Raw genomic sequence first — 25,471 nt, forward strand, 5'->3', positions numbered from 1 at the left:
AAGCTTATATACTGCAAATCTTGTTGGTCTCTATGGTGCTACTGGACTTGAATCTAGCTGATCGCCTACAGTTAGTGATGACTGAATTTTGGGAATGGATTGCTCAGGAATCACCAAGTATTTCAATAGATTCAATTAATCACAAATCAATCAGACTTGCAAAGTCCAATGCTAGCACTGTTAGGTTGCTTCCAAAAGGCTCTAGAATGTTTTTTTCATAAAGAATTCTCCACCATTACCAGCCCCTTTCACAACTTTGTCAAATTTATTTAAACTTAATACATTGCAAGGGAGAAGGGGAAATAGTAACAGGACTACCAAAAACCTAAAGCTCTTCCTCAGTTTCCACAGTCCCTGATTTTAATGAAGTCTTCATTCAGACATGCTGTCTGTAGGTTTTTATTCTTTGTGATCAGTGAGCCTGGAAGAATTTTAAGAACTTGCAGTTCCCACAGTCATGGGAACCACCATGACAGAGTATACAGAGAGTATATATCCATGAGACGGTATACACATGAAAGTGTGGAAGTCAGGAAGACAGACTTTGGGTGTACCCAATGTCCCCCCCCATGTTCATTTTCAACATCTAAACAAAACTTGAATCAGCTTAGAAATATGAGAATTATTTTGGCAAGTTCCACAGTCTCTTCTGAGTTTTTTTTTACTTTAAATTAAAAAATGTTGCTTTGCTTGCTACTGTACTTTGAACTCATATAGTGAAAGAATACTGTTGCCAACCTCCAGGTGGACCTAAGGATCTCCTGGAATTACAACAGATGCCAAACTAGAGAGATCAGTTACCCTGGAGAAAGTAGTTCCTTTGGAAAATGGACTCCATGGCATTATACTCTGCTGAGGTCCCTCCCCACCCAATTCTGCCTTCCCCAGACTCTACTCCCAATCAGGATATTCCCAGCAAAGATTTGACAACCCATGTTGAAAAAACATGACTTGGTTCTCTGTGGCATTCCAATTATATTTTTTCTATAATTAATATTTGCATCAGATTTGGTTACAAAACTCTGCTACTGAATGCTCGTCTCAAGGACTAGGAATGGACATGAACCAGGAAAATGCAGATTGTTTCAGTTCATGGTTTCTGGCATGGCCAGTTCATGTTCAGTTTTGGGCACCACAATTTAAGAAGGATGTAGACAAGCTGGAACATGTCCAGAGGTGGACAATGAAGATGGTGAGGGATCTGGAGACAAAGTCCTTTGAGGAAAGGCTGAAGGAGCTGGGTATGTTTAGCCTGGAGAGGAGACAACTGAGAGGTGATATGATAACCATCTTAAAGTACTTGAAGGGCTCTCATATAGAGGATGGTGCAGAGTTGTTTTCTGTTGCCCCAGAACCAACAGGTTGAAATTAAATCAGAAGAGTTTTCAGCTAAACATTAGAAAGGACTTCCTGACGAATCAGTTTCTCAGTGGAACAGGCTTCCTCGGGAGGTGGTGGTCCCTCCTTCTTTGAAGGTTTTTAAACAGAGGCTATATGGCTATCTGACAGCAATGCTGATTCTGTGAACTTAGGCAGATCAGGAGAAGGAGGGCAGAAAGGGTTGCATCAGTGCTTAGTTCTCGTAGCCCTTTCTTACACAACCAGGGAAATGCTTATGACCACTTTGGGGTCAGGTAGCAATTTTTCTCCAGGCCACTTTGGCCAGTGATTCTGGAGGTTTTTTGACATCTTCTGGGCATGGAGCAGGGGGTCACTGTGTGTGTGTTGGGGGAGAATATTGGTGAATTTCCTACATTGTGCAGGGAATTGGAGTGGATGACTCTGGAGATCCCTTCCAACTCTATGATTCTATTATTCTAATTGGTTAAGTAGGCTACTTCTTTCTTCCCCACTTTGGGAGAGTGGGACAAGATCATGCAGAGACTGCTGCTTCTTTTCTCTCTCCTTTGGGAGGGGGGCTACGGTGGTCTGAGGGAGGGACTCATTCCAGGGATTTTTCACTTACAGTCCACCTGTGCTCACAGGTTTGTTGTGAGGATAAAATGGAGGAGAGGAGAATAATATAAAGTTATTTGGGCTGCTACTGGGGGAAAAGATGGAGTATAAATGAAATCAATAATAAAGATGAAGATGGGGCAAATAAAAGGTAGGTTGGTGTGTGAGTGGGGAGAGAAGGAAGCAGAGAAGGGTGAGGATGTGGGGGTTACCAGGGAAAGAGGAAGCAGTGTGGGGAAGGAAATATTACATATTATTCTCAGGGTATTACAGAAAGTCTGGGTTTCCTGGATCACTCAGCTATTCTAGGTATAGTACACAGCTGTTTCTATGCTAGAAGGTTGCTGGGATGAGCTGTGAGAACAGTATATAACAAGCATCTGAAACTAGGTTTCTGTATATTTATGGAACCAAAAGACAAAGTTTCCACCTCATAACTTGACTGCATTCATTTCATGTTGAGTGACAACCATTGTGTGATTGTTTGGTATAGGATTTTTATGTAAGCAGTGCAGATTAAAAGGAACTGAAATGTGTCAGACCTTGCTGATTCATAAGCAGCTTTCTGATTGGTTCATCTATATTTTGCATGATAATTGTTAGGGTACATTAGTTTAATCTCTTACTGTATTTTAAGAAGTAATGTTTGGACACATTTGACTGTGATAAATTCTTGACTGTGGCTTTGACAGTGAGGTGAGTCAAACATTTTTCATTTTGATTTGCAACATGGGGATTGTAAATTGTAATCCTGTTAAAATATGCTAGTTTTTTTATTCTTTTACCAACTTAGTTGACATTTGAAATTGACGTCAGCTGTGGACAAATAATCTCACAATGATTTGTGGTACTGTTAGAAATTCATTATCATGGATATTGTTGCTTTTTTACTTAGCTTTTTTCTTCCATAACAGACATGAACTTTCTACTTTCCTTTCAGATTGCCTTTTTAAAATAGCAAACAACATTGTGACTTATTTTCAGTCATTGTATCTTTTTGTGTGCTCTTCAAAAGTCACAGAAAATTGAGGGGAGGGAGTTTTAAAGGACATGAAAATGTTTCTAAAACTGTTTCCCATGGCATGGTTCAGCTCTATTTATTGTAAAATGGAAAATCACAACATTCCTGTCTCCTTGGGTGATTTCCCACAAGCGCTGCTCTGCGCTCACTCTTCTCTTTGGCCCAATGGTGCATGTCAATTTCACACAAGCTGCTGCGCGGCCGCATTTTGCTCCGCAGCTTTGTGCGATTTTCCCCGCGTCTACTCAATCCTGTTTTTTGAGGATTGAGTAGACGTGGGGAAAATCGTGCGAAGCTGCATGTCATTATTGCCCTGGCAGGGCGGGCTAGGCAAGGCACAGAGTATCCAAAAACACAAGCTGAGGTCCGAGCACCAGATAGACAGAGAAACAAAAGCGTAATCCAAAATATCAGGTCACTTGCACAGTCTAAGGTTCACCGGAGATTGGCAGTCCGAGTTGTAAAGCCAAAAGCCGTTGTTCAGAGTCAGGTTACACATTCCAAGGTCAGGGAGCCAGAAGAACGATGTCACGCAGTCCGGAGTCAAAAAGTCGAGGGAGTCAAGCAGAAAGTCAGGAAACAAGATGCAAGGTCCGAGGTGCAGTGATTCAATCATGTGATCAGTTGCCAGCATGAGGTAGATAGTGAGGAGGGCTTCCTTAAAAGCCCGTTCCCTGTGTTCCTAATTGCCGGCTGATTACAGAGTCCTGGCTCCAGTTAATACTCTAGACTTAGAGGATGCCTCCCACACATACGTGCTTCCCTGTGCCGGGTTGTCAAATCCCATCACCTTTGGTCTCGTAAACGAGCTACAGGTGGAGGGGAATCAGGGGGTGTGGAGCTTGTGCTCGGCTCTGCAGGAGCGGCTCCAGGTGTGAACCCTTCTGGCAGTCGGTGTTCATCCTCTGCAAAACGTATGTCCAGGGGTGCAGGGATCTCTTCCTTGGATGTGGAAGGTGCAGAGTCCCCGAGATCAGGGTCCACTGGGTCGAGCGGCATGGTGGGCATGACACTGCGGGGCAAAATGCGGCCACGCAGCAGCTTGTGTGAAATTGACACGTACCATCGTGGCAAAAGGGCGGAGTGAGCATGGAGCAGTGGTTGTGGGAAATCACCCCTTGTTTAACTTATTCAGACTTTACAATCCAGTTCCACAGTTATTTGTGGAAAGAAATTCAGATAACAGGGCTGGTAACCTCTATGTCAGAAACTTTTTAGTTTCTACTGATTAGAGTAGATAATCTTAGCTCACTCATAGTTCCACTGTGACATCTTAATCTCAGTTATACCTCTGTAAAATGTGCATGAGTTGGATAATTTAAGGGGTAAATGCAAGGCCACTAGGCCTTTAAATCTGCCACTCCCCATTCCCCTCCACCACCTCCACACACCAGTGTCAGGACAGACACACACATCCCTACCTGCAAGACTGTCCACAAACACCTTCCCCTCCCACCACTCAGTTGTGGGGTAGGATGGAGCAACAATCTTATGGGTAATTTTGCAAAAGTAAATCTCTGTAATTTTGGTATTAAAGAATGCCACACCTATGAATGCCACAGCAGGATATCTTGATAAAATCAGTGAACCTATATGTTTCTAGGTATTTACTGATGTCTGTTCCATTTACTTTTAGAGTAAAATAATTCTGCTGATACTATGGATTCAGTGCCCTTTGTTACATATGTCATATGCATAATCTCTGGGGTTTTCTCCTTACATAATATATGTGGGTATCTTCAATGGACATAACTGCTGAGTGCAACATGATCATATTGATGAAATAAAAGAATCACAGGAACTAATCATCCAGTGGGGGAAACTGTACTAAGGTATAGGGGTGTGCATTTGGTATATACTGAGCAAAATAATTATATACTGAACCAAGTAATTTATTTAGCCAAATACAGATCAGAGATTTGTATTCAGCTACCGAAGTAGCCATGCCCAAATAAAAGCTGATACTACTCGGCTTTTATTCAGGCATGGCTACTTGCCAAGTTGTGCCACAAAGACAGAAAGTCGAGGGAGCATGGGAAGGACTGGCCAATGAGTGAATTGGAGGCACCTGGCAGCCACATGGAGAGGTTGCCCAACCTGTGGGACCCTCCCCCAATGCCGGCCCACTCCAAGGATAAGGTGTCCGACCATAGGTCACAGGAAGGTAGCTGCCAGGCACCTCCCCATGTAAGCAGCTGTGTGGTTGCCCAAGCAGCCTGCTTTTCCAGCCCCTCACCTTGCAGCCACAAAGGGTAAGTCTGGGGCCAAAGCTTTTCTACATGTTTGTGTTTTTTAAATGAAGTTTGTACCTAACATAACCATGATTAGGATTGCCTGAGCTCTTCAGATCTCAGAAGCAAAGCTGGATCAGCCCTGGTTAGTATTTGGATGGAAGACTACCCAGGAAGTCTAGGGTTGCTACTCAGAGACAGGTAAATAGAAACCACCTCTGAATGTCTCTTGCCTTGAAACCACTGCAGGGTTGCTATAAGTCAGCTGCAACTTGACAGCAAAACAAAAAACATCACAGTGGAAAGATATTTTAAATGGACTAAAATTATACTTTGCTATCTTTTTCTCGTATAATATTGCTACTAATTCTGTGAACATATATGTCAGTAAAGTACATCTTCATTAATATACAAAATGAAAGAGGAAAAATTGCAAGAAAAAACTGAGCTCCAGTTACCACATGTTAATATAACTTGATTATATTTTTTGTTTGGAGTTACAACCCCCAATCTATTTGATGAGCATGAGGTAAATATAGTTCACTTTTGCTATACTTTCAATTTTTAATTAATGGTAATTTCTGTTGGACAGTGTTGCATAGGATAGCAACACTTTATACATCATGAAGGAAACTGCCATCATTCTGTCTGCTCCATAACTGCTGTGCCCTCCACCTGTGCCTCATGGCTTAGGCCAGGGGTGTCAAACATAAGGGCCGGGGGCTTGAACTGACCTTTGCAGGGTTCTTATGTGGCCTGTGAGCAACTAGTACAAGGGAGGGAACAGGAGGCTGCTTAGGGGTGGGGGGAGCCACTTCAATTGTGGCTTCAGCATGGCAGAACAACTTTGTCTGCAGCAGTCAAGCAGTATGGGAGCATCTGGCTGGTGCTGCACTGCTGGCTCTCCAGTCCTCCCATATGGGTTTTCCTTTGCACCCCCCTCCCAGCCCATGGGGACTTGCAGTGAGTATATAACAATTTGAAGCTTACCAGCTGCTGTCCTTTATACAGTTTATATCTCCGGTACCTGGCATTACATTTTATGGCACACATGGCCCAGCCCAACAAAGTGACATTTATGTCAGATCCGGCCTTCGTAACAAATTTCTCAACAACAGCTGGATAGGGTAATGGTGGCAGTGGTGGGAAGAAAGTGTTGCCCTGCAAGGAGCTTATAATGCTCTCATGGACATATGAACCATAATTAATAACTGGACTGTGCAATAAGTGTGCCAAGGGAATGGACTGTGTGGTGACCACGCGCTGATGCCAACTACCTGGACTGCAGACATGTGCCCAGCTGAGGGAAGCCTCTTCCTGAAACAATGTGCCAGACCAAGAGTGGATCCGTGGGTTACCTGCCACCTCTCACCTGCAGCGCAGCAGGGAGGGATCCAAGCACCCTAGCTGTGAAAAGCTCACAGAAGTCAATGAAAGTGTGCTGTAGAGGAACGCCATGCCATGCAAAGGAGACCTGAGAATCTCTACAGAGACTCCACGAGTAGACATCTCCTCCAGCATGCAAGGATCTTCCTCCCCCCCCCACCTCCACCAGATGCTGCATGTATACCCTCCAGCATAACAAAGGAACTGCTTCCATGAAGAGATTGGGGGGCTGACATGTACCAGCCAAGCCCATCACCAGAGCAATCATCGGACCATCAATGCTAATGACCCTGACCATTCCTGTGCTATTGTTCCCTAAAGGTGCCACTGTTAGAATGAATAGAAGCAACATTGCCCAACCATTAAGCCCGCATCATCCCGAAACTAGTTCTTGTTTAACAACTTCCTGGGGACATGACTAGGGGATGTGACTAGAGGACACACACACACCTAGCCCAAATAAAGTAGAAAAAGAGCATGATTTCCCATTGCTCTCTCTCTCACTTCCTCTCTACCTGACACCATCCTACCTTGCTGACTCTCGGTTTAAGTGCTGCCCAGAGTCTACCACGAGTTCTGCTGGCCAGAATATGACCCCTTTTCCTTATGGTCTCCCTTAGTTTTTGCTACAGGATCACTTCATCTTGTCGGACAGATCAGTATCACCCAACCAATTACTTTCTCCTGCTAATGCAAACATCGCTATACCTTTCTGTCTAATTTTCCTAGCTCTGTGCTGTTGTTTGTATGCTTGAGTTTTATTGTATGTGTGTGCAAAATCCCTAGTAAAGAAACCATTTCATTAAGATCTGGTCTCTGCATCTATTTCTGGTCATCTGGACTAAGTGGGACTCCTGTATACATAGGTTATTGCTCCCTTATATGCCTATTGCCATTTAATATTCAAATTCCCGACATTTATTAATAAATTAAGGCAATTTGGCTCACAAAAGTCTGTTTCAGAGGACATCTTTCCCCAATAGAAAGGGAGAGAAGAGGGTAGTAGCAATGACAGAGTAGCCAGCCAGTGACTGTTGCATGTACCAGTGGTTTGGTTTAGGGTTGCAATTACAAGGAAAGAAAAATGGCTGTGTAAATTCACTGGAAAAAGCATTGTACAACAGGCATAATGTCTCCCTCATGAAATGCATCAGAATGTGACAGCATACATCTTATTGAATACCATTTTCCATGACAAATTTGGCAAAAGAACAAAGTTTGAGTCCAGTGGCACCTTTAAGACCAACAAAGTTTTATTCAAGGTATAAGCTTTCGTATGCACGTACACTTCTTCAGCTACAATGAAATGGAAATTACCAGTCCATACATATAGGTAGAGGGTGAACAGCAAATTAGCATACAGCATAATGAAGATGTTTAACAGATTCAAGGATCAAACAGGAATAACAAGCATAGTTTATATAGTTATCATTTGTTTGAGTTTAATTCAAGGGGGGAAAGTTCAGTTAATGTGTTACCAAGTGTTTCTATTTTTTTTTCCCTTTTGCAAATATAGTATTTATGGTTTTATGCCTTTATCTCTTGCAGATGTTCTGGTTATTCATAAGTTCCTATATAGTGATAATGAGAAAGTAACTCATGAGTGACAACTAAATAACACAAATGATATGCATTTCTTTTCACATTTCTCTTTCCAGCTTAGCATTTATAGTGATGAGAGAAATTAAAACATAGATATATTTGCACCCTATAGCTAGCTAGCTTTTGAGTGGGATGAGAAGTCTAAAGGAACAGGGTCTCATGAATGACATGGAAGGACATTGCTGACTGAAATATCTGTCATAATATTTTGACACCATATGCATACTTTGTACTACTGGGTAGCATTTACTGCCACAACTTAGTTTTTAATAATTATTATGTTTCCTTTAAAGTCAATTACTGAAGTATTTGTACTCTGTGTAACCTAAATTTTATAAGTTAATTTAAACAGTGTTTGAACTTGAACAAAATACTAATGTTTATTAAACCACACCACAAATTCACGTTCTGCCTGATTCCCCCAGTATTCTAATATATTGAAAAAATGCCATTTGTATTCCTTAGAGAGCCACAGGCTGAAATGTGCACAAGATAATATATGGCATGGCTGGCCCTGGCCTGGATGACCCAGGCAAACCCAATCAACTCAGATCTCAGAAGCTAAGCAAGACCGACCCTGGCAAGTACTTGGAAGGGAGACCTCCAAGGAATACCAGGTCTGGAGTGCAGAGGCAAGCAATAGCAAGCCATCTCTCTGAAACGTCCAAGCCCCACTAGGGATTTCCAGAAGATAACCATGACTTCCAGGCATACACACACACAATCACACAAATACTCACAAAAATATGTGGCAGGCCTAAGAGGCCCATTCTATAGAACTGTGCAATTAGGAAAGTGAGAAACATATTCCTTGTACAGCTGCCCTGTTATATGGTTACAGTACAGAACCAAAAAGGATATGCAAATAATGCTTTATCTGTAATGTGTAAGTTAGTGCCTGGTTATTTTCAGATGACAAACGTGTGAGCTAAGCTTGCATGCAAATCAAGCTCCTCATCCTGGATTTGCCATAACAGTTGTTAACAAATTGTAGGAAATCACCGTAGATCTTTCACTCTCTTGAGGATATTTTGTCCACTACCGTGCTTCAGCATTAGTATTCATATCTCTATGGCCAGGGGTCATTTCATAGAAAAAGAGCTAGGGGAACTCATTAGCATAACTCATTAGCATATGCCACACCCCCTGACATCAGGGGCCCGGCGGTGGACCTGCAAGGCCAGCGGGAGTGCGAGGAAGCCCCGCCAAGGCCCTCCCTGGCCCCAGGCAGGCAGGGGTGGGGAGAGGTGGGGAGGAAGCAACTTACCCTCCCTCTTCTCCTGCCTCCTCCTGGCTGAATGAGGGCTGGAAGCGGGGCGGCCGGAAGCAGGGGGCTCACCCCCCTGCACCTCACCCGGGGGAACTGCGTTCCCCCGCATTCCCCCCCGAAATGACCTCTGTCTATGGCACATCCATAGTTTTAGTGTTTTAGCTCTGGTATAAATCAGAAGCAAAGCATATGAACAGCTGCTTTAAGAAGTAGCATATGTTTTCTCACCTTGGTAGCAGAAAGGCAATGTGTAGCCCACAAAACCAGTTAGGGGTATTAAAGAGATTTCATCTTGATTTAGATAGTTTGGGGCAATATTTACCAGTTACCAGACAAGAGAGATGAAAACTGTTTTCTACTTGTGAGGCGCACCCAGGGTGGTTGACTTCTTGTGATAAAGTTCATAAATTCTCTGTTTTCACAATGGTCATGTTGGTTTCCAGCTACAGTGTTTCCATGAAAAAGAAGCACACCCAGCAAGAAGAAGCTACTCTGACAGATTAGTTATTTCTTGAACCTACCACAACACTAAGCTCTGCACCACTGCATGCAGCCCTACCTAATGCTTACTTGCCTGCTCTGTCTATGCAAGGTACCTTCCCAGTGAATAAGTAGCAATAACAGTGGAACTCAACCTTCCTGTCAGCAACAGAACAGTGCTGCCCAAGGCCAGGTCATGGTGAGGCCAGGGACCTATGTTTGAATTATGAGACAACACGGCTGGAATTCTGTATATTCTTCATTGAGAATAAGCCTTACTGAACATGGCAGAACTTTCTTCTTTAATAAATACACATGACATCAGGCTGTATGACAGAGTTTGTTTTCTATATGCTCAATCCCTTGAGTGTGTTCCCTTTGTTTAATTTAAAGAGTGTGTAGATGTTTATTATATGATTAATTTATTGACCATATTGACCATATGATGTAGCTCACCCACTCTTGAAAAAGCCATCACTGGACCAACAGTCCTGACCAACTACCGCCAAGTGTCGAACTTACCGTTCCTGGGTAAGGTGGTTGAGAGAGTGGTAGCTGAACAACTCCAGGCCATCCTGGATGATGCTTCCATACTTGACCCTTTCCAGTCTGGCTTCCACCCTGGCCATAGGACAGAGACGGCTCTGGTTGCCCTTACAGATTACCTTCATAGACATCTGGATCGAGGCAAGTCAGAGCTGCTGTTGTTATTAGATTTAATGGCAGCATTTGACGCGGTCGACTACGATCTTATGATCCACTGCTTCACTGATGTAAGAGTCTGCCTTGAAATGGTTTTCCTCCTTTCTCTATGGTCGGGGACACAGGGTGGTGCTCGGCGAGAGGGTCTCCCTGTGGTACCCACTAGAATATGGAGTGCCGCATGGGGCAATCCTCTCGCCAATGCTATTTAACATCTATATGCGCCCTCTTGCCCAGTTAATCTGGAGTTATGGGCTGGGTTGCCATCAGTATGCTGATGACACTCAGCTTTATCTGTTAATGGACGGTCATCCGTCCTCCATTCCTGAAAATCTGGCTGAGGCTTTGGACGCTGTGGCTGGATGGTTGCAACAGAGTTGATTGAAGTTGATTGAAGTTAAATCCATCGAAGACAGAGGTCCTGTACCTGGGTCATGGGGGGTTGGAGGTGGACACCAGGCTTCCCACACTGGAAGGGACACCTCTGGTGCCAGCCCATATACGCCTCAGAGAGCGTTAAGCTCTAAGAGTCAACATCTCCCAGTGATCCCTGGTCCAAAGGATGTCTGCCTAGCCTCGACCAGGGCCAGAGCCAGGGCTTTTTCCTCCCTGGCCCCCACCTGGTGGAACATGCTCCCTATTGAGATCAGGGTCCTGTGGGATCTTATTCAATTCCGCAGGGCCTGTAAGATGAAACTGTTCCGCCAGGCCTTTGGCTGAGGCAGCGGGCATCCATATATGCCCCCCCCGAGGTTGCGGTCTCCCGCCCACTGATAACCAGTGCTTGCTTCAGCAGCACATATACTTAAATTGAAACGATAACCGGCCATACTTAGTTACATCAATGGGCCGGATTCTCCCTATGGCAAGCATGACTACTGTTTTTATATATTTTAATGTGTTTTAAATTTTATTTTATCTATTGAAATGCTGTAACCCACCCTGAGCCTGTTTACGGGATAGGCGGGATATAAATGTGAAAAATAAATAAATAAAAATAAACATGCCAATTAGTCCAAGTTTGTTTCTTGGATTATTTCCTTGAATTATTTGTTTTTTCTTTTGGTTGTGTCAAAATTGCAGTTGTGGTTTGTGTGCATCTGATATCCTGAACAGATTGTATTGCTCAGTGGCAGGAAAGTTACAAAGGTATGTAACAGCTCTATACTTTATGAACAGAACATTTACTATTCTCTCAGCCCCTAGGATATAGAAACCATATAAAACCATAGAGTTTCTGGTGATTCCTTGAGAATATTGACATAGCTTCTGGTGATTCCTAGAAAATACTGACATCACTTCCAGGTTTTTCTTGAAAGTGATGTCACACCATCAGCCTGATGGCCGTTTTTTAATTTTATATGGAGGCCTGGCAATGCTGGTTGTAGTACCCACTTGGTTGTGTTGCACTGCAGAAATCTTTCTCCATGCTTTGTCCCTTTATTCCCCAGTTTGCATTATTATGCATGAATAAATTTTGAAACATTGCAGTGCTATTCTAAACAGATTTACATGCTTCTAAGTCCCCTGATATCAGTGGTCTTAGAAAGGTGTAATTCTGCTTGGGATTGCATTGTGTATCTTATTCTCTTAAAGAAAGTCTGAGACTGTGGTTTTGACAGATTTCAGAAATGTACAGAGGTGTGACAAATGGAGATTCTTTGTCATGATTTTGGGTATCACTCTCCCATCCTTAATGTCTGTGTCCTGGCTTGGCATTAAAAGTGCGGGAGTGACGGCCCAAGGGATGTCCTACTTGCCAGGCTCAACTAGGGCCAGGGCTTTTTTTGGCCGTGGCCCCTGCCTGGTGGAATGAGCTACCATATGAGATCAGAGTCCTGCAGGACCTATTACAGTTCCGCAGGGCCTGCAAAATGAAGCTCTTCCAACAGGGAAGTTGAGACAGCGGGCATCCATTTGATTAGTGCCCCCCCCCCAGTGACCACAGATCCTGGAAGCCAGACTGGAGCCACATTATCTGCCATTGAGGCATGTTGTTGTTTTAATGCTGATGTTTTTGTGGAATAAGGATGATGATTTTGTGGATTTTAAATTGATTAGTGTAATATGTTTTTAAAAATTGTAAAAATTTGTATTAATTGCGGATACATATATGTCGTTACCCACCCTGAGCCTACAATGTGAGGAGGGAGGGCTATAAGTTTAATGAAACTCATGTGAAGGTTCCTCATGAGAAGGTTTGTGTGATTCCTATATCTGTTCATCTGTACAATTTGTAATTTTTTTTAAAAAGTCTCATTTTTAAAAATACATATTTATGATCTAATAGCATATGATCACTTCTGCTCTCTCTTTGATGTTCAGGGTTTCTCCCCCCCCCAACTGGGCTTCTGCTATATGTGGGGGAGTATCCATAGCCTAAAGGCAGAAATAACCTTGTTCTTAGAAGAGAACTTTTTTGGTCCATTGCCTGTTAAAATATTTTTAATATATTCAGTTGTGTAGAGTGCAGTTCTGTTAGTCTCAATAAATTCATATGTATATGCAATCAGATTTGTATAGGTTAGAGCAAACTTTTTATCAAAGGATCTGTCCTGTTACTTCAGTTCTTTGTAAAATTGCAACTTAGGTGAAAGGTTTTCAAGCCCAGGCTAATTTCAATACTCAAAATTGTTTTTACTCTAGGTAGCACTGATATACCCAGTCACCTGCATTGTGAAGTGGTACAATCCTTGAAGATAAAGACTGGCACAGAGATGTTGCCAGGATGGGTACCACAGCCTCACCTGGAGTGATGATTTGTCACATCTAACAATTTTTAAAACAGGATTTTTATTTCATGTTAGTTTCCCTTTGAAGAATGAGATCCTGTTATTGAATAGAAAAAAATTATAGTGTTTAAAAAAAGTTGTAGCTGGTGCCTGTTTGAGTAAGTGACAAATGTAAGTAAGTAAACATTTCTAAACAATTTTTGTCCTATGGTTGCATGCTCTAGCTTGGAAAATTCCTGGAGATTTAGGGGCAGTGCTTGTGGAGGGTAGAATTAGGGGAGGGGAGGGAGCTCAGCAGGGATGTGACGCTATAGAGTCCACCCTCGGAAACTGCCACTTTCTCCAGGGGAACTGATCTCTTGCAATCTGGAGATCACTTGTAATTCCAGAAGCACTCTAGGCCCCACCTGAAAGTTGGCAATCCTATGTTGTCCCTGTTAGCTCTTTTGGAAGAATTATTATGGATTGTTGATGTTATATTCAGGGCTAGTTCCAGGTTTTGGGGGCCCTTGGCAAGATGCTGTATGGGGCCCCCTCTTCCATGTGATGCAATAACACAGATACAGAGAACAGGCAAGAAAATAGTGGCAGTTGTTCCTAGCTGTTATTGCTGAAGCAAAATCTCCTGCCACTCACTCTGGTTGGTGGTAGCTACTGCTGTTTGTAGTAGACGTTCTTGCTTGGGCATGTGAACGAGCAGTTTACAACAGATGGAGCCCTTTACTTTTTGGTAGTGGAGGAAGAGGTGGAGCCACTACCTCAGTCTGTTGATCTTTTTATTCCATCCTTCCTCCAAGAATTTCAGGACTGCATACATAGTTTTCCTTTCCCATTTCATCCTCATGACAATCCTGTCAAGGTTTTTGACTGTCCCAAAGCTACCCAGCGAACTTCATGGTAGAATGAAGATTTGAATCCAGGTCTCACAGCTCATAGTCTCATTACACCACGACCATTGTTCCCTCTAAGCTGAGTTAGAGTGTGCTAGCTCACAGTTTTTTAGCCTCCGGCTCACACATTTCTGTCTTAACTCAGGAAGGATGGCTCCAGAGCAAACTAATTCACGCAGTAGCCAAATTGCTCGCTCACAACTTAAATGCCAGGAGCTCACAAAGTAGAATTTTTGCTCACAAGACTCCACAGCTTAGAGGGAACATTGACCACGACAGCTCCCTTCATGTAGTGGTGGCATTTGTGTCAAGAGTGAGGGGAGGACAAGCCCAGTTCTTGCAGGGAGAATGCCAGTGCCATCACTACCATGACCCAAGAATGGGTGGCAGGCTGTGATGCCTCCTTCAGGGAGTCTTAGAGGGTTCCTAACAATGCCTATTCCTGATGCTTGTATTGGTGAATGTGGCAGTTGTGTGACTGAGGATAAGGAGTTAAATATTAGGAAGTCATGGAATCCTGGTGGATTGCCCCTCATTTTTGTTATATATTCCATAACAGAATGTTGACAGCTGTGGAAGTTGGCATGCAAATGTACACGAGAATGCACTGGTGTTCATCTGGGAATACACTAATGCTTTGCAACCCATTTGAATGACACACAACGGAACATTTTCCTAATATTTTGAAATTAGTCAAAATCAGATATGGAAGTAGAATTGAGACATCCAAGAGTCCTCTTGTTTGATTACATTTATTATGATTTTAAATTAGGCATTCATTAAGCCTATGTGTCACAAACGTGTACTCTACAGAATGTTTTGTATGGGTTTAAAATATTCAGTAAAAACCAAAGTGAAATAAAAATCCGACCAGGCATTTTTTTCAACTTGTCTGGAAGCACCACCTCAATTTAAGTATAAAGGAAAGCACTTTTTTCAGATGCCAAGGGATTTAAATATGATGTTGAATACTTTCCTATTATAGCAAGTTGGGGTGCTTGTCTGGCAGAGAGAGAACAAATAGTATAATGAATGATTGCAGCTTGTACAAAATAAATGCTTTTTTTGAACAAGTGTTCCTGTGAAACATGGGCTGTGACAAATGTTCAGCAATCAAAATAATGCATTGCTGTCATTACCATCTCAGTGCTCTTTTGTAATTTTGTACTGCAGCACATTAGACTTAAGGGAGGCAAATGTACAACAAAGTCATCCTTATAAATAATACTGTATCCTGGGGGATTTTATTTAGAAGGAAAGAGACTGTGTGTTTAAAGAGGCTCAGTTTAGTCTGGTAAACTGCCTGGTTTTTGTGTAATGCCTCAGATTTCTTCCCCTGGGTTCAGTCTTCTTTAACAGACAAAAATGTATTGTGTGATCAGTGGGGTGAGGAATATACACATCCTGATCGTTAACTGAATTATGTGGCTATGAGCATCTGTGAACCAATGAGATTGCCTTTGCCATCCACTTCTATTAATGTTATATTATATGTGATATGATTCCGTTTAGTCAGAAGAGGTCCCCTGTCTTACACTGTGCAAGCTTGCTTGAAATTGTAGCTGTGTGTTAACGGTTAACAGGGGTGCTTAGCATAATCACTCTGCTAGTCTGTAGAGGAGGGAGGTGATTATCACTAAGAACAGATGGGCAGGGTCCAAAGCATTGCTAGATCCTATACCAGCTACACTTGACTGTAGGTTGCTCTGGGTACCCCCCCCCCCCCTTTTTTAAAAAAAAAATAGTGTCAAATAGTTTAATTCCTCTACATATATTATATCTCTATGTATTTTAAAGAATTTGCTGAACTAAAGGATTGTTGACTGATGACTTTCCAGCTAACCTCACAAGTGTGGGCATGAGGGATTCATGGACTGTCACTCATCTCTGCATGGATGGGGCAGATGTTAATTCATACAGTAGCCTCCCTGGAATGTATGGAAGTATTTGTCCCTAAGCGGAGCACTCTGCTATGCCTCTTCTGTAGCTTCTTGTGGATTGTATTGTAGCTGTGAGCAGAAATGATTTTCTCTGATATGAGCACTGTCTCTGGGTCCCCTAAGGTACATCCTCCCAATGGAACTCGGCTTTATACTTTCCAGGTAAGTGAGCTTTAATTACTGCAGTTATTAAAAAGTTATTTGCTGTTAAAAGCTTATAAAAAGGGCAAGGTAAATAGTATATGAGGTTTTAAGCAGTAAACATTTGTTGATAACATATGGTTTCACTGCTGAAGTTAAGATTACCTGTAATTTTAGATGAGACTGGAAAGAGCATATTTTTCAGTGTTATTCATAAGCCATGCTGGATGCTTAGATTTTTGTCATTTCTTAGAAGTAGATTTTTATATTTAGCAAATAGCAAGAACATACATGACATTGTAACAATGCGTTAGTAATGTAAAAAACACAAGAATGCTTGGTGGAAGTTTGCATGTCATACTGGCAGGAGAGGAGATTGTTAAAACCTTAAAACCAAGTTGTTAATGCCTGGCTTTTACTTTGAATATTTTGGATGGTAGTAACAGGCATGCATGAAAAGGCACTGCATGGCTCCACTGCTAGATTGATCAGGGTTTCTACTTTACAGACACGTTTAGCTAAAATATGTGGAGTGCTCTTCTGTGGTACATGGAAAGGTAAGAAATTATTTGTGTGTGTGTGTGTGTGTGTGTGTGTGTGAGATGCAAAGGAAGATTCCTTTTTTGTTCTTATATCATTTGGATAAATGAAATCCTCGATGCTGTGGTTCCAGGGAAAAATGTAATCCCCATGGGGGTTTATTCCTCCCCCCAATTATCCAGATAGAAAGTGGAACAAATAATGACAACAAATGAATTCTTCAGCTATCTGTCCTTGTGCAGCAATGCACCCAGATCATTATTTGAAATAACAATACCTTTTTCATCTCATCATCTTTATGTGCTTGGGATTAAAATAAAGCTTCTTGTTCTTCATTTTGAATCCATTGTGGGTTTTGACAGTTACAAAATAATAGTCTGTGATGGATCTTTAATGATATAATCATTGATGCATAAATTCTTCCCAGGTAACACAATAAGGAATCTAATGCTAAAATCTGTAGCCTGCAAAACCATCCATTTCACCCACTAACTCTTTGGAAGTATTTGGATAAAGTTCTGTGTTTGTTTCAGGTCATATTCTTTTACTCTATTGTGGTGCTATTTTTAACCCTGACATCCTGCCCTTTCCTACACTGATATCTACTGATTACCCAGAGCTGGACTGAAACAGTGTGTTATCTTCCTCACAGTGATGTTCTGCTGATACTGGCTGTGATTCAGAGTCCTCAGTGTTCCAAAGCTGGTCACTTACAGACTGGTTACTTTCCCCACATTGAGTCAAAACTAAACTCTTTTCCTGAGTTATTTCACATTCTTCTATATGATTGTCTCTCCCCCTCCAAAAATGCTTTTTCTTTATATCAAATGAGATGGACCAGAATTTATTTTGAAGGAAATGGCTGTAATTCACTGCCTAGCTATGCATGTCTAATTACCACAGAGTAAGTAGAACTGGTGGGTGTAACTAGGCACTGGATGCCAGCCAAAAGCCATGATCCCAACTTTCTACATGGGCTTCCCATTCCTTTATGTGAAAGGATGCACACGAGGATTCTCTGTGTTTTTACAATGAACAATCTATGCATCATAGAATTCTTTATTTATCGATCATATGGCAAAGTTACACACAGGAAGTATATAATCATATAAAACATGTAACCAAGTTGATACAACAGTTATGCAGATTGATTGGATAATACCCCCTAAATACTAATATATAGATTTTCAATCTACTCAGTTGCAACTAGGGAGAGTTCAATGAGCTCTGTCACATCTCCCTGGAAATCATGATGCTCATATTCCTGTGACAGATGGAAAATAGTTTGGCGGGCTGCACCACAATAGCATTTGGGTACTGGTATTTTGCCCCATTTAAAAAAACAGGTCTGCACAACTACCATAGCCTCTTTATTTTTAGCCGTCTTTCATATTTTATGTGGCAAGTCAAATCCTGTGGGCTTCTCATTGGTGTTTATCAGGTTTGGATATCATGTGGAACTGGCTGCATCCATGTTCACAACCATTCATTCCCTAGAATGAAATGTTGTGATTGCAGGATTTGTGTAGATCTTATTGCTGATTGTTGGGATCTTAGACTGGATAGGCCCGCGTCAGCCATGTGGATGGGCGACTCTCTGTTTTCACTTATCTTCTTTGTGCATCATAGAATGAGAAAGCAGGAAGCCGTAGCCCTTTGGAAGCTTTGTAAATACATCAGGCTACTCCAACATACAGCCCAGATCTAAATCTGAAAATTACATATAGTTCCTTGTATTGAAATACTGATGATCAGATTTAACCAAATCAGTCATCATAATGAAGAAGTATATTGACTCTTTCATAACTGATTTGTTTAGTTTTATGGACTACATCTTAGGTGGGCTGGAGCTTTTAACCTTTTCCTTAAAAGCAGTGTAGGTGGTGACAGATTTGGAGAGGGAGGGGGAAAGTTATGCAGAATTGGTCATGTATACATACCTGGTGTATGGAGGTCAAGGGCAGGGAAGTTGGCCGAAATCTCACTTCAGATGTAGTTGTCTAGAAACTTAGCCAGATGCTGTGGCAAGCAAGAGATGCATCAGCTCTAGAATGCTAAAAGAGCATGTCACTGTGCTACCTAGAGTAACACTGTCAGCATTACTGTGTCAGCAATAGCTTTCTCCACCAGATCTACATTTAAAAGTCTTGTATTGGGTGACTAATAGACTCAGTACAAATGAAATGTGGTGTCAGCAGATTGGGGTAGCTCTGTGTCACCTTGTATACTCTTTTTGACTCCTTTGGGCTAGTTACATTGAATCTACAGTCTTACAGCCAATATCAGTGGTTTGCATCCAATGCACCACAAGTTGTGCAAAGGGTGTAGAACAGGATTTCCCCACCTCTCCTCCCACTGCAGTCCACTGAACACCCCAAAATTCTGTTCAATGGGGTCAGGAGACAAACAACAAGAGAGCATGAGGGTCCATAACAGGAAGGAGGAATTCATAAATTTGTTTCCTTTTTATTGATGAAAAGAGGGCATTTCCATTGGTGGAAAATGATAGTAGGGTGCAAGTCACTGCATTAGTAGAACTTGGCTGTTAGTAGAACTAACTGCAAGCATTTAGTCCAAGCCCTAGGAAGGAACTGTCTCTTGTTTTGCCAGGCTAGCACCATAACTTTGTAAACCAGAACCCAAGAATCTATGGTTGCAAGAATCTATATAATTAGAACACCACAGTTTCTAATGTCATGGGCGAAGAGAGAACGTTTTCTTTGTGTTTAAGATACATACTACATTACTCTTTCTTACACTGCCCAACAGCTAGCCACAATTTCTTCACTGTTAACCTTTTGACCTTTGTTCATCTTCTAAACTTTTAACATCTGCCAAGCATCCTGCAGAATTGAGATACTACAACCTTTCAATTGCTTAAACATGTGTAACTTGAAATTTATGAACAGATCTGCAGGTATTGGTAGTGGTTGAAATAATTCTATAACTGTTACATATTCAGTGTTCTCTGCCAGGAAAGGGAGCCAATATACTAAATGAAGCCGATAGCTTCTCAAGTTTATATGTGCACTTCAAAAAGGAATAAGACATTGTTAAGCACAGGAGAAGAAGCATGTGAGTCATATTTTCCATATATAATTTTAGCTACCATAGTTCAATTCTTAGGCATAGCCAAAAGTAAAAGTATTCCTTTATAAAATCTATTATTGGAAGGCAATAAAATCCACTAGCATTTTATGAAAATGCTGTGTTTAGATTCATTTTACTATCCTTTACTATCCTTTAGTACCCTTTCCTTTGTTATTCTTTGTGTCAAATAGTTGCTTACATTCTCTTAAGTAGGAAGAATCAGTATACCCTATACAGTTCAGTGGTTTAAAAATCCTAACATTATGAAAATCCCATCATAAGTATTCATAATCAGATGTTCTGCTTTTTTGCATCATTTTTTTCTCAGCTGGTTATGTTAACGTGGACATTTTTCTGCAGATTAGTTTCCATTTTATAAAATTAAATACAACTTTATCTGATTTTTTTAAAAAAAATCTATACCTTTTTATTCAGTTTATAATGCTTTTCAGAACACTGTGCTTTCTGAAAGCTGTTTACATTGCCAAGGTATTTCATTGTTATATTTATATATCTGTGTACAACCTAAAAATACCTGAAATACCTTTACATACAAGGACAACTACCTTGAACTTCTAATCATGATTTATCAAAAGCTGAACTGTTTGTTGTCATGAAAACAACTCCCTCAAAGATGTTCCCTTGTGGTACTCATAGCAATTAAAACAGAAAGCTTAAATAATGTAATACAGGAAGGCATAGATACCATGTGGCAGTAAGGACTGCTTGAGATTTATACCATATTTAATAAGGAAAAGATATTATAACTGTTAGATCGCGCTAACAAAGGACTCTTAGAGTGATTCAGCAAGTGATTCAGCTTTATTGGAAGTAACGAACAAGCACTCAACTCAGTAAGAAACCAGAACAGAAAACAGTGGGAGCTTATGCTCCTTTTAAACACAACCGGGCTAATGTAGCCACGCCTATTTACAAATATCAACCAATGAGATTGCTAGAATAAAGACCAATGGGAGTCTTTCCCTCCTAGGGAATGGTATCGTTCTGATTGGTCGCTGTTACGAAGCGACCAATAGGAAGTTCGCTCAGAGGAGCCCTGGTCTGGCTCGAAGCTTAACATGGGAGTCCTATGAGGTGATTCATGTAATCAGTTCAATACATTACAATTCCTCCCCCCTAAGTTAAGCCATCATCCCAATTGTTTATTATTTACATACATACAATCACCCTTTGTACATCAGTTATTCCAACAGTATTTACACTCATAGTCCTTCAAATAAGTCGGCATTTGCCGCGAACGCTGGGACCTGCGGAGCGGTGCAGGCTCCATGGGCAGACAAGGTTGTGGGTCAGAGTGGGGTTCACTACAGCCTAGATCAGGCACAGACTCGACTGGGATTTCAGCCCCGCACACAGGGTTCTGCCCTGACTCGGGGACAGTACCGGGCCTTTCGGTACTCACCGCCTGCTCTGGGGGTGTCCACTCGACATCAGGGGATTCAGCCGTCGGAGAGTCAGCGCTGTCCCTAGCCCAACGTCTCCTTAACTGATCTATGTGGCGCCGCCAGATTCGACCGTCAGCCAACTGCACCACATACATTCGAGTACCCACAGAGTCGGATATAACCCCAGGAAGCCACAAGTGCCCGTTTGCATAATTTCGTGCGAAAACCTTGTCCCCTTTTTCAAACATGCGCACCTTCGGTTGCGCAGTGGTACGCTCGGACTGATCTTCTGATAGGTCTGGGTGCATACGGTTCAAACGGGTCGTGAGTCTCCGCCCCATTAACAATTCGGCCGGACTACGGCCTGTAGCACTACAGGGGGTGGTGTGCTGCAGCAAAAGAAAGGAGCCCAGCCTCTGGCTCCAGTCCCCTTCGTCCATTTTACCCAGGGCCTCTTTGGCCGTCCTGACCATCCGTTCGGCTTGGCCATTAGATGCCGGATGGAAAGGGGCCGAAGTCATTTGGCGTATGCCATTACTCGTGAGGAAGAGCCTAAATTCCTCAGACACAAATTGAGGCCCGTTGTCACTGACGATGACGTCAGGCAACCCGTGGGTGGCAAAAAGTCGGCGGAGCGCATGGATCACAGCAAGTGATGTGGTCGATTTCATATGCACGACCTCCAGCCATTTGGACATAGCGTCCACCACAATTAGGAACATTTGCCCTTGGAGAGGGCCAGCAAAATCTATATGCAATCTGGCCCAGGGTTTACCAGATGACTCCCAGCCTTGGGGTGTAGCTTGTGGGGGATCGGGTCTGACTTGCTGGCATTTGGGACACCCTCGTACCCATTCTTCGATCTCTTTGTCCAGCCCCGGCCACCAGACATACCCTCTGGCCAACGCTTTGGTGTGTACCATACCGGGGTGACCCTCGTGCAGCGACTCTAACACTCTCGTCCTGAGTTTGTCAGGAACCACCACCCTGTTCCCCCATAATACACAGCCCTTAGAAATGGATAGTTCATTTTGACGGCTTTTGTAAGGGCCGAACTCCGGTTCAACGCTTCCAACCGGCCACCCCCTCCAAACCCAGTTTAATACTCGGGACAGCACGCTATCCTTGGCCGTGTGTGCTGCAATGTCCCTGGATGATACCGGGGGTCGAGGAAGCTCCTCAATTGCCAAGACCTCACAGGCGGGGGCAGGGTCTGCGCCAATGTCCGGCACCGGGCACCGGCTGAGGGCATCCGCATGCCCAATCGCTTTCCCAGGCCGGTGCTCTAAGTCAAAATCATAAGCCTGCAAAAATATCGCCCATCTAAGCATGCGTGGGGACATGATGTTTGGCAATTGCTTATCGGGCGCAAAAATCCCCAGTAGCGGCTTGTGGTCAGTGACCAGCAAAAATCGTCTGCCAAAAATAAAATCATGGAACTTTTTGACAGCCGCTACCAACGCCAGACCCTCCTTGTCTATCTGGGCATAGTTCCGCTCTGCCGCAGATAGTGATCTAGAATAAAAAGCGATAGGCGCTTCGCTCCCATCAGGCATCAGATGGCTTAAAACTGCGCCTACTCCAAACGGTGAAGCGTCAGCAGCTAACACCAGGAGCTTGTGTTCATCATAATGCGTGAGTACGGCATTAGATGTCAGCAGCTCCTTGACTCCCACAAAAGCCTTTTCCTCGGCCTGCCCCCACTTCCATTTTGCCTCCTTGTGCAAAAGCGCGTGCAAAGGGGCCGCCACTGATGCCTTATGCGGTAAAAACGCATGATAAAAATTCAGGAGTCCTAAAAAGGATTGGAGCTCCTTCTTACTCACCGGCCTGGGGGCGTTTTGGATTGCAGATACCTTCTCATCCGTGGGGTGGACTCCCTCTGCGTCAATGCGAAACCCCAGGAAGTCCACACTTTCCACCCCGAGCGTGCATTTTGAGCGCTTAACTCTGAGGCCGGCATTTTGAAAACGCCTGAGGACCTCTTTAACCCGGTCCAGTAGTTCCTGTTCAGACCCGCCCGCAATCAGCACGTCGTCAAAATAGGGCACTGTGCCAGGTACCCCCCTTAGTAGACGTTCCATGAGGCCCTGAAAAATCCCAGGTGCTACGTTGACCCCGAATTGCAGCCTGTTCACTTTAAAAGCCCCTTGGTGGGTTACAATTGTTTGGGCCTCGGCAGCCTCCGGGGTGACAGGCAACTGCTGGTATGCCTGGGCCAGGTCAAATTTGGCGAAAATCTTGCCACCCCCCAGGGAAGCCAAAATGTGGCTTATTACCGGGACCGGGTACGAATGTTGCTGCAGCGCCTTGTTAATCGTACATTTGTAATCGGCGCATAGTCGTATGGACCCATCTGATTTGACAGGGGTTACGATCGGGGTCTCCCATTTGCTGTATGGTACTGGCTCTAAAACCCCTTGCTCAACTAGTTTGTCAATCTCTTTTTCCACCTTATGTTTGAGAGACACAGGTACTTTCCGATACTTCAACCTAATAGGTTTGACTGACGGATCTAAGTCAAACGCAACCGGGGGGCCCTTGTACCTTCCCAACCCTTCGGCAAATACATCAGGGAACAGGTCGTACAGCATGCCCCATTTATTTTCAGACATCCTGTTAATCCCAGAAATACCGATGCCCAATGGCTCAAACCAATCTAACCCTAGCAGGTTAACCCGGTCTCCCTCTGCAATCAGGAATGACAGTTTAACACATTTCCCCTTATACTCAACAGTAACAGAGTCCCGTCCGGCCAAGGGAATTCGGTTGCCCTGGAAGTCGGACACTCTGGTTCCCGCAGGCTGGAGCCGCCGCCGGCTTCGGTTCGGGAACAACTGGCGCCAGGACGCGGCAGAAATCACCGTCACGGACGATCCTGAGTCCACCTCCATTGTACAGGGTCGGCCGTCGAGGAGTGGAGTCACGGTGATCTTGCCCTGGCTGCTGGTGCGATTTACGGCCGATGCGCTCGACAAGGTCGCCGTCAACTGGCAGCTTGCTTCCGATGCTGAGGAACGGGTCTTGCCTTGGGTGCTGACTGGAGTGCCCCTCTGCGCTGACCGGTTGTTAGTTGAGGGATCCTTCTTCGCTGATCTGCAGACTCTGGCCAGATGACCACGCCGCCCACACGCTCTGCAGTCGACATCACGAGCCCAACAGGAGCCGCGCTGGTGCTTCCCGCCACAACCGGAGCAAGGCTTGACGTTGGTAGTCTTCGCTGGGGTCCGCTTGCCTCGAACCGCGTTGACGTCATCATCCGCGTCTTCGCCCTCGCTGTCTCGTTGAGCGTGTATACTGGGCTCTGCCACCCGCTGGCGGACCTCCTTCGTGGACTTCTCCGCTGCTTCCGCGGCCACGGCCTCTTCGTAGGCCACTGCCCAGGTCAGGGTGGTGCGGGCGAACAGCCTCTGTTGCAGCCTTTCATCTTTGAGACCGCAGACGAGACGGTCTCTGAGGGCTTCCTCCACGTTGTGGAAATTACATGGCCGTGCGGCTTTGCGAAGGGCCGCCACGAAATCTGCGATGGTCTCGCCTCCGGCCTGGTTCCGCTTGTAAAAAGCGTGCCGGCAGGCGATCTCCGACGGTTGTGGAGAATAGTGAGCCTTAAGCTTCTCCGTGATGTCAGCGTAGGTGACAGTCTTTATATCAGTTGGGGCCACCAACGACCTGGCTATGTCGAAGGTCCCCTTCCCGCAGGAACTCAGGAGGCATGCTCGTTTCTTCGCCTCATCGGTGATGTCGTGGGTCTCCAGATGGAACTCGAACCTGGACAGGTAGGAGTCCCAGTCTTCTGAGGAGGGTTCGAAGCACTCGAACTTCTGGCTTCCAGCCATCGGGGGAGACTTGGGCACCGGAGCTGGTGGCGCCTCCGCCGGATCGGCTGCTGTGCTCTGCCCGCTTTCTTCCGAGTCCGAAGTGTGGATGTCCGCAGGGCTGCCTACCTGCTCTAACATCCCATCCTCGTCGCCAATTGTTAGATCGCGCTAACAAAGGACTCGTACAGTGATTCAGCAAGTGATTCAGCTTTATTGGAAGTAACGAGCAAGCACTAACTCAGTAAGAAACCAGAACAGAAAACAGT

General features: G+C 43.8%; 1 protein-coding gene across 8 annotated transcripts in view; it reads left to right on the top strand.

Annotated features, from left to right (window-relative positions):
* Nucleotides 1–25,471, top strand: part of PPFIA2 (protein tyrosine phosphatase, receptor type, f polypeptide (PTPRF), interacting protein (liprin), alpha 2) — a 414,803-nt gene that overhangs the window by 88,864 nt on the left and 300,468 nt on the right. For 2 of the 8 annotated variants that reach the window (XM_015413725.1, XM_015413724.1), the window contains exon 1: nt 16,292–16,372. The exons of the other annotated variants lie outside the window; for them this stretch is intronic. In XM_015413725.1, the coding sequence (XP_015269211.1) occupies nt 16,292–16,372 (81 nt within the window). Of the gene's footprint in view, nt 1–16,291; nt 16,373–25,471 lie in introns of those variants that run through there. 8 annotated transcript variants of the gene reach the window in all.

The sequence above is a fragment of the Gekko japonicus genome, unplaced genomic scaffold (genome assembly GCF_001447785.1).
Source record: "Gekko japonicus isolate JY-2015 unplaced genomic scaffold, Gekko_japonicus_V1.1 scaffold649, whole genome shotgun sequence".
NCBI classification, from domain to species: Eukaryota; Metazoa; Chordata; class Lepidosauria; order Squamata; family Gekkonidae; genus Gekko; species Gekko japonicus.